Raw genomic sequence first — 9,118 nt, 5'->3', positions numbered from 1 at the left:
GGCTCCTCTATCCTCTCGGCGGTGCCTAGCTAGGTTGTAGGAGCTCAGCTGAGTCCTAGGCCTGCCTCTCCTCAGTATTTAAGCCGCATGATGTGAGCCGAATACATCACACTCACTTCTTCCCTCGACTTACAAGAAATGGCAGTGCAGACGGGCTGCTGCTCGGCGGCGGCGGCGGTCCTCCTCCTCCTCGCGGTTGCCGCGGCCGGCACGTCGGTGGCCGGGGCGACGTATGTCCGGTACAAAGACCCGAAGCAGCCGATCCAGGCGCGCGTGGCGGATCTCCTCGGCCGGATGACCGTCGCGGAGAAGATCGGGCAGATGACGCAGATCGAGCGCTCCAACGCCTCCTCCGCCGTCATCGAGAAGTACTTCGTCGGTACGATCCTTCTCCCTTCCTTCACCGCCGGCCAGCGTGTGGCGGCGTGCGTGTCATGCATTTGCATTGCATGGAGCGATCGAATTCCAATGTAGAGTACGTGTGTGTGATGGATGGATGTGCATGCATGCATGCAGGGAGCGTGCTGAGCGGTGGGGGGAGCGTGCCGTCGGAGAAGGCGTCGGCGGCGACGTGGCAGGAGATGATCACCAAGATGCAGAAGGCGGCGCTCAGCACCCGCCTCGGCATCCCCATCATCTACGGCGCCGACGCCGTGCATGGCAACAACAACGCCTACAACGCCACCATCTTCCCCCACAACGTCGGCCTTGGCGCCACCAGGGACCCCAACCTGGTCAAGCAAATCGGCCGCGCCACGGCTCTCGAGGCCCGGGCCACCGGCATCCCCTACACCTTCGCGCCATGCGTCGCGGTGCGTAATAACCTCTTCTTCCTTAATACTCCTACTCCGGCAATCAACCAATCAATCAATGGCTACATCAATGGAGAGTATATATATGTGAACGTGGACGTCGTCGTTAACGTACACATGGATCCGGCCGGCTGGGGCATGGATGCAGGTTTGCCGTGATCCGAGGTGGGGCGGGTGCTACGAGAGCTTCAGCGAGGACACGAAGCTGGTGCAGCAGATGACGGCGGCGGTGATCCCCGGCCTGCAGGGCGACGTCTCCACGACGCACCCCAGGGGCATCCCCTTCGTGGGCGGGCCCAAGCACGTGGCCGGCTGCGCCAAGCACTTCGTCGGCGACGGCGGGACGCGCCACGGGATCAGCGCCAACAACACCGTGCTCAGCTTCCACGACCTCATGCGGATCCACATGCCGCCCTACTACGACGCCGTCATCAAGGGCGTCGCCTCCATCATGATCTCCTACTCCAGCTGGAACGGCGTCAAGATGCACGAGAACAAGTACCTCATCACCCAGATCCTCAAGGAGAGGATGCACTTCAGGGTAACTAATTTGTTTCCCATTCCCATATGTACTAGTACATTGTCATTTCGTCCATGTCCATCCATCACCTGACACGTTCTACTACGTACGTACTACCTGCAGGGGTTTGTGATCACGGATTGGCAGGCGGTGGACAAGCTCACCACCGCGCCGCACAAGCACTACTACCACTCCATCCAGGAGACGATCCACGCCGGCATCGACATGGTCATGGTCCCATTCGACTACCCAGAGTTCGTCGCCGACCTCACGGCCCAGGTCATGCGCGGCTCCATCAAGATGGACCGGATCAACGACGCCGTCACCCGCATCCTCAGGGTCAAGTTCTCCATGGGCCTCTTCGAGAACCCCTTCCCCGACAAGACCCTCACCGGCCAGCTCGGCGCCAAGGCGCACCGGGAGCTCGCTAGGGAGGCCGTCAGGAAGTCGCTCGTGCTGCTCAAGAACGGCAAAGGCAGGAAAGATGGCAAGCCCGTCCTCCCCCTCTCCAAGAAGGCCAAGAAGATCCTCGTCGTCGGCACCCACGCCCACGACCTCGGCCTCCAGTGCGGCGGCTGGACCAAGTCCTGGCAGGGCCAGTCCGGCAACGGCATCACCGGCCAAGGTACGTCCGCTCCTCTTCCGTTGCTGATGCTCTTATGTTATGTTATTAGCTGCTGACTGACTGACATGCATGCATTGCAGGCACCACCATCCTTGAGGCGATCAAGTCGGCGGTGGACAAGAAGACGGTCATCGACTACACGGAGCACCCGGACAAGGGCTCCGTCTCCAAGAACGAGGACGAGTACGACTACGCTGTGGTGGTGGTCGGCGAGCACCCGTACGCCGCGACGGCCGGCGACAACCTCAACCTCACCATCCCGGGCCCAGGGCCGGAGGTCATCAGGAAGGTGTGCGAGCTCGTCAAGTGCGTGGTGGTCCTCGTCTCGGGCCGTCCGCTCGTCGTGGAGCCATACCTCGACACCATGGACGCGCTCGTCGCCGCCTGGCTGCCGGGCACCGAGGGCCACGGCGTCGCCGACGTGCTCTTCGGGGACCACGGCTTCTCCGGGAAGCTGCCGCGCACGTGGGTCAGGTCCGTCGACCAGCTGCCCATGAACTACGGCGACAAGCTCTACGACCCGCTCTTCCCCTTCGGCTTCGGACTCACCACCAAGCCCACCGATCGCAGCTAGCCCCTTAGCTAGTTTGGATTTCATTTTCCATATCCTTAGCCTTTTTTTTTTTGGAACACCTGAGACTAGCTGAGATAAATTACTGTAGTTTTCTTTTTTTCTTTTTTTTGCGAGAGAGGTTAATTAGTTAATTAGCCAGTGGGATCGATCAATAATAAACGAGGAAGATTTTGATCGCGTACATCGCCATGCATGTGTGTGTGAGTTCGTTGTGAACGTCTCATGAACTTGAAATCTCTAGTGATGCCAGAATTTTGTCTATCACGAATTCTCAACTTCTCGATCAAGTTCCTCACAATCGTTTGGTCACTTTTCCAATAATTTGCATTCTCTACGCGGGCGGATAACAAAGTTCTTCGAGCCATTAGGGCATGAACACTGGTGGCGAAAAAAGACAGGTGCCCCATCAAACACATAGAATTGGAAGGATTGAGGCTATTGTTCAGTCCAATGATGGCTATGATGGTGCTACCTCACAGCCGTCATCCACTGTCCTCATATGTTCATCTTTTTCATTCTTTCTTCCTTTCTTTTTCTCTCCTTCCTTACTTTTTCCTACTTTTTTCATTGAAGAACCAGCCTCCTCTGCAAGCTTCACCTGGCGCATGCAAGCATCGGTCCTCCTGCCAGAGTGGCATCCGAGCCTAGTTGGCCTATGAAGCATCACCTTTGGGGCTACCCATTGGGCATGCTCTTAGTCCTACTGATTAATACATCAGCATAACGAGGGTCTCTTGCCACTTTATACTACCGAAAAAACTATCGTGTTCCCGTTTACAGGCTCTCGGTACTTCCTTGAGTAGGAAACTCGACGAAGAGTGGAACTCCATATAACATGGATAATAGGGATAGGTTATCTGATAATATATCTGGATGTTACATGGATAATATGGATATCAATATGTGCAGTATGTTTTTTTGTTTGTTTTATAAATGGATGTGCTAGTTCGAGGGTTAACTTGAATATACAGATGTAGGTCGATCCATTGATGTGTAGTAGAGTGTAGCAATATGGAAAAGGAGGGAAAAAATGAAACGATTTTCAAAAATTTCACGCGTTTCAGAAAATGTTTGTGACATTTCAAAAATAATTATACAATGTAAAAAAAGTGTTCGCGTAATTTAAAAGACAAATTTTGTATGAATCAAAAAATTGTAAATGGCATTTGAAAAAAATATATCACATGTTTCAAATATATGTTTCTATTTTTTAACATGTTAATATGGTTTTAAAATAATAAAATAAAATAATCCAGATCATTCATAAAAATGTTGATGTGTATTTAAGAATGTTTAATATTCATTTAATAAAAGTATTGATGGGTACCTAAAAAATATTCTTTAGGTGTTACAAAAATGTTCAAGGTGTAGCAAAAAATGCTTTTTGTGGGTGAAAAATAATTGTTACAGCATATGACGTGTATTATGAGAAAAAGGAAAACCAAACAAAAGAAAACCAAAGAACTAGAGGAAAAAACCCAAAGAATATAATAAGAATAATAAAAATAAAATAATAGGCACCACGCACTATGTAATGCAAGGCAATACGTGTCAATGCAAATCAATCTGTGGTTGGATGGTTAGAGAGAAAGTCCCATCCGAATTCAAGTCGTGGTGCTTGCATTATTTCTGGATTTATTTCAGAATTTTTGACAATACGCTTTTAGTAGAAGGAGACTGTTTCGTCGACGACGATAAGCCTACGATGACTTCGCAAATCATAAGATGATATGCCGACTCAGTCTCTCGAAGGTGTTCATAAGAATAAGATATGCGTATGTATGCTTCTATAAGGATAAATTTATGCGCGTGTATATAAACATTTGCATTAGTATTGTGTTAAAAGAAAAGACAACACGTGCCAATCTTTTGACCCCAACTCGGATACAACTCGTAACTACTTTGGCTGTCTATATATCTCCAGATCGTAGCAGAGCACCGGCACCCTTCCTCCACCAACACACAACGGCTGCCGTGCACGACTGCAGTTAGCGATGAGACGTGCGACGGCGGCCAGACCTGAGCACGACGAGACGAGACGCACGATGGTGGCCGGTCACCGCAAATTTCGAGTTAATTGCAAGAGAGTGTCATAATTGAAGCCGTATTCACAAGTTGGTGCCATCTTTCAATTTTTTTGCAAATACGTATTAAGATACATTGCCGTATTTTGCAGATCGTGTATTTATACGTATAGATGCTCTTTCTGACATACATGGCCCACCTGTCAGCCTCTTAAAGAAAAAACCGCCCGGACCGCTGCGGATGGGGGAAAACCGGCTCTCTGCTTCCTCTCGTATCGGATCGGTTGCGGGGAAAACCAGCTCTCTGCCGGTCGAGTACTCCTGCCGGTCGCACTCTGTTTTTCTTGGGCCGGGGACCGCTGCGGCTGGCTCTCTTCTTCTTCGCTCCTCCCGCTGCTCCTCTCCTGCTCTTCTTCGCCGCCGGCAGCCGAGCTCCGCCGCGCCATGGAGTTTGAGGAGGAAAGCACCGACGACAACAACCAGGATTACTCTCAGATGCTCTGCGAAAACAGTGAGGACGACGAGAAGTACGAGGTTAGTGCTCACAGCTAGGGTTAGGGTTCTATCCGGGTGCATTTGGGGATTTTAGTGTCTGTTTTAGGGTATAGTGCAGCTACATTTGGGGATTTAGGTTAGGTTGGGATTTAGTGCTGCTTAGGATTTGAGTGCAGCTGCATTTGGGGATTTAGTGCTCCTGCATTTGGGGAATTGGTGCTGCTTAGTTAGGTTTTAGTACGGTTTGTTAGGATTTTAGTTAGGTTTGGTGATTTGGTGAATTATGTTGTAGTTTGGTAGCCTGATTAGGATTTGGTGATTTGATTATTGTTGTAATTTGGTAGGGGTTAGGGTTTTAGTATGGTTTCTTAGTAATGATTTTTTTTTCTTGCTTTAGATTCCTCATAGCATTGAAGATGAGGATTACAGAGGGTTTGAGTTGGATCTTATGGTTTTCTGCCGAAAGCATGGCAAAACAACAGAAAGATTTGTAGCTTTTGAAGGAACCAGCACTGGCAGGAGGTTCTTGGCATGTGCTGAGCAGGTAACTATTGCATAGTTCTATTTATCAGTTTGAGGAAAGTTAAATATGCTATGCTTACTATGCTTTGTGTATTGTTTAATTTACAGGGAGCTGATAACTGTGGATTTGTTGAATGGGTTGATCCATATTGGCCTATACCAATGCAGAACGCCCTGTTGAAGCTTTGGCAATTGTATGAAGATGCCAAAGCTTACAGGAGGAGTGACAATCTGAATAGTGCACTAACAATTCAGACTTTGACATGTGAGAAGAAGAGTCTTGAAGATAAATTTCAGGCAATAGCTAAACATGTGGACACCCTTTTTCAGGCCCAAGAAACTAGGACAAAAGAGCATTTGTATGTGGTCAGTGAGTACAAAAAAGAATTTGAAGAGCAGAAGGCAGAGATAGCAAAGAAAGAGGGAGAGAACCAGAAGTTGAATGAGAAGTATGTCATTCTTGAAAATCTTTCAAGAGCTCAAGGGAAAATGATCAAAAATGTGAAGTGCAACCATTTGAAAGAAAAGGAGAGGCTTATTGAAGAGAGGAGGACAATGAAGTTGCAGATCAGTCAACTACAGGAGGTCCTAGCCAATTCAGAAGCACAAATCACTGATGAAGTGACCAAGTTGAAGAATGAACTTGCTTGTATGACACTTTCAAATGAAAAGCTCACGAAGAAGTTGCTACAAGTTCAAGTTGGAACCAGCTTCTCAATGAAAAGATGAAGTGATAAGATGAATGAATGAGTCATGTTGTTGTTTGATTTATGTTGTTCTTGCTTTATGACTTATGTTTGAACCAGTTACTTGTTATGTTGGAACCAGCTGCTGAATGAATGGGTTATGTTGTTGTTGCTTCTGAAATTTGAGTTAATTTTTATCCAGTCACATTTGAGTAAATTTTCAGTATATATACTGAAACAGTGCTTGCATATGGTCATGTTGTTATGTTGAAGTATAATTGAGTTAATTTCAGTATATATATCCAAGCAAAATTTCAGTATATATATCCAAGTATAATTGAGTGTATATATATCCAAGTATAATTTAGTATATATATCCAAGTATAATTGAGTGTATATATATCCAAGTATAATTGAGTGTTGGAGTACAATTGAGTTAATTTCAGTACATATATCCAAGTATAATTGAGTATATATATCCAAGCAGTACACAAGAAAAATTTCAGCATAACTGTCACCTAGCTCATATATTACCAAACACCACAAAAGTTCTCAAACACCACAATAGTTCTCAAACAGACCACTAGCATTACGAAACATCCACTAGCATTACTGTCACCCAGCCTTACTGTCACCTAGCTCATCTATTACCACTAGCATTGAAGTAACTAGCCCATCCAGTATTGCCAGAAGTAGAAGCACTAGCAGCCCATCTTGGGGCTGAGAAACCTCCTCTTCCAGCACCTCTACCAGCACCAGCACCAGCACCAACACCTCTTCCAGCAGTAGCACCAGCTCCTCTTCCAGCACCTCTACCACCAGCAACACCTCTTCCAGCAGTAGCACCAGTACATCTTCCCTTTGCCCTCTTCTCTTTCTTTCTGCCTTTCTTAATTTTAAATTCAGGGGGGGTCTATGTCTGGCCATGTACTCTTTGTCCAGTTATGTTCACCAGGAACAGGGTAAATCATTGGTTCATATGCTGCCACATACAAAGGTTTTCTGAAGAAGTTGCACACAAAATCCTTTGGAAACCTTTTTGCCTTGTTAATTGCACAGATTGCATGGTTACATGGTATGCCAGTAATGTCCCACTTTCTGCAACTACATGTGTGAAGCTCCAAATTAACAACATGTGTCTGTTGTCCACTACTCACTTGCCATAAATTGACACCAACTTGAATGGGTTTGCAGAATCTGGCCCTTTCCTTTTCTGCCTCTAGCTTTTCACTATAATGAGGTGTGATTCCCCATCTAGCTGCCTTCCCACTCTCTCTATTCCTATGCCACCTGACCATCATCTTATCTTTAATACCATCACACATTGTCCTAATTGTTTTTTCCTAACATCAAGGATGTACTTGTTAAACACCTCACACAGATTGTTAACAACCAAATCTGTCTTGCAGTTTGTGTCAAATGCATGCCTAGCCCAGTTTTTTTAGGTATCTCACTAAGCCACTTCCAAGCCTTTTCACTCTTTTTTTTTCATATGATCCATTGCAAGTTCAAACTTGTGTTCATTATAAGCATAATTGGCATTATCCATGTACTTCTTAAGATCTTCCCCCCTAAACCCAGCATTCTGGAAATTTGCATACAAGTGTCTAAGGCAAAATCTTTGGCGGGAGTTAGGAAAAACTTGATTCACTGCATTCAGTAGCCCCTGTTCACACATGACACAACTATAAGCTACAATTCTAAGATACAATTCATAACTACAGTTGTAAGCTAGAATTCAGTATTACCTTCTGTCTATCAGACATGATTGTGTATGGACCAAACTGTCCAGTTTCTCCTCCTAGGCAGATCTTCAGTTGGTGGAGAAACCAACACCAACTTTGTGTATCCTCTTGTCCAACAATAGCAAATGCCAGGGGATATATATTATTATTCCCATCTCTACGAGTGGCAGCAAGGATTTGGGCACCAGTGCATAGCTTTACAAAACATCCATCAACACCTAATATATTGCAACACAAAATTGTCACTATAATATCAAATTCACAACTAAAATAACATAATAATTATATAAATTTGAACTAACCAATGAAGGTCTGCATCCCTGAAGAAAACCCTCCCTTGCTCCATTGAGGCAGAAGAACATTGCATGAAACCTTGGCCCAGGATGTGGAATTTTTGCAGTAGGTGTTGGAGTTACTGTTGTAACTATAACCCTACTACCAGGGTTTGTATCCATCACAGTCTGAGCATAGTCTCTAAGCCTGGTATATTGCTTCTTGTGCTCTCCTAGAATATTCTCAACAACTTGATTTTTTGCCCTATATGCCATTGCCTTTGGAACTTCTACACCATACTTCTCTTGGCAGTTGTCAATCATTGTTTGAATGCTAGTATTGAGATCAGATCTAAACAATGGCTCATATGTCTTTGCAAGCCACTTTGCAGTGACCCTACTCTAATCTGTAGTAGTAGGGCAAGTGTGTTGCAATCTCATTTTCTTTATTGCAAATGTTTTATCTCCTTTTATAACTGCTGCCACCATAAAGAATTTGCATATCTTCTTTGTTATGCATTCCACAATTATTCTTTTATCTGAATTCCTGTGATACTGAAAATACCTACTCTGACTGATGTGCAAGCTCAACAAAGCATCCCTAACTTGGTGTTGATCTCTGAAACACATTTTCAGACATAGTTGATTATGTGGCTCTTCCCTATTTTCATCATACCATTTCCTAGGTGGTTGTTTCTTTGCCCTGCTCTTTCTTCCTTTAGGTGGTACAAAACTAGCTGGCTCAAACCCATCATCATCACTTTCCTTAAGGGAACCTTTCTCCTCTTCATCTGACGAGGGTTTAAAATCTGGTTCATATATTTGTATGGCACTGGAATGTGA

At 45.8% G+C, this 9,118-nt stretch overlaps 1 protein-coding gene across 1 annotated transcript; it reads left to right on the top strand.

The window, feature by feature from the left end:
* The first annotated feature begins 279 nt into the window (after positions 1–279).
* Positions 280–2,771, top strand: LOC123428343 (beta-glucosidase BoGH3B-like). The gene is made up of 5 exons (XM_045112544.1): positions 280–379; positions 517–812; positions 961–1,353; positions 1,456–1,957; positions 2,038–2,771. The coding sequence occupies exons 1-5, from the start codon at positions 295–297 to the stop codon at positions 2,529–2,531; spliced, it is 1,770 nt and encodes a 589-aa protein (XP_044968479.1). The 5' UTR covers positions 280–294; the 3' UTR covers positions 2,532–2,771.
* Positions 2,772–9,118: the final 6,347 nt, after the last annotated feature.

The sequence above is a fragment of the Hordeum vulgare genome, chromosome 2H, assembly GCF_904849725.1.
Source record: "Hordeum vulgare subsp. vulgare chromosome 2H, MorexV3_pseudomolecules_assembly, whole genome shotgun sequence".
NCBI lineage: Eukaryota > Viridiplantae > Streptophyta > Magnoliopsida > Poales > Poaceae > Hordeum > Hordeum vulgare.
This window is presented reverse-complemented; position numbering and strand designations above follow the sequence as displayed.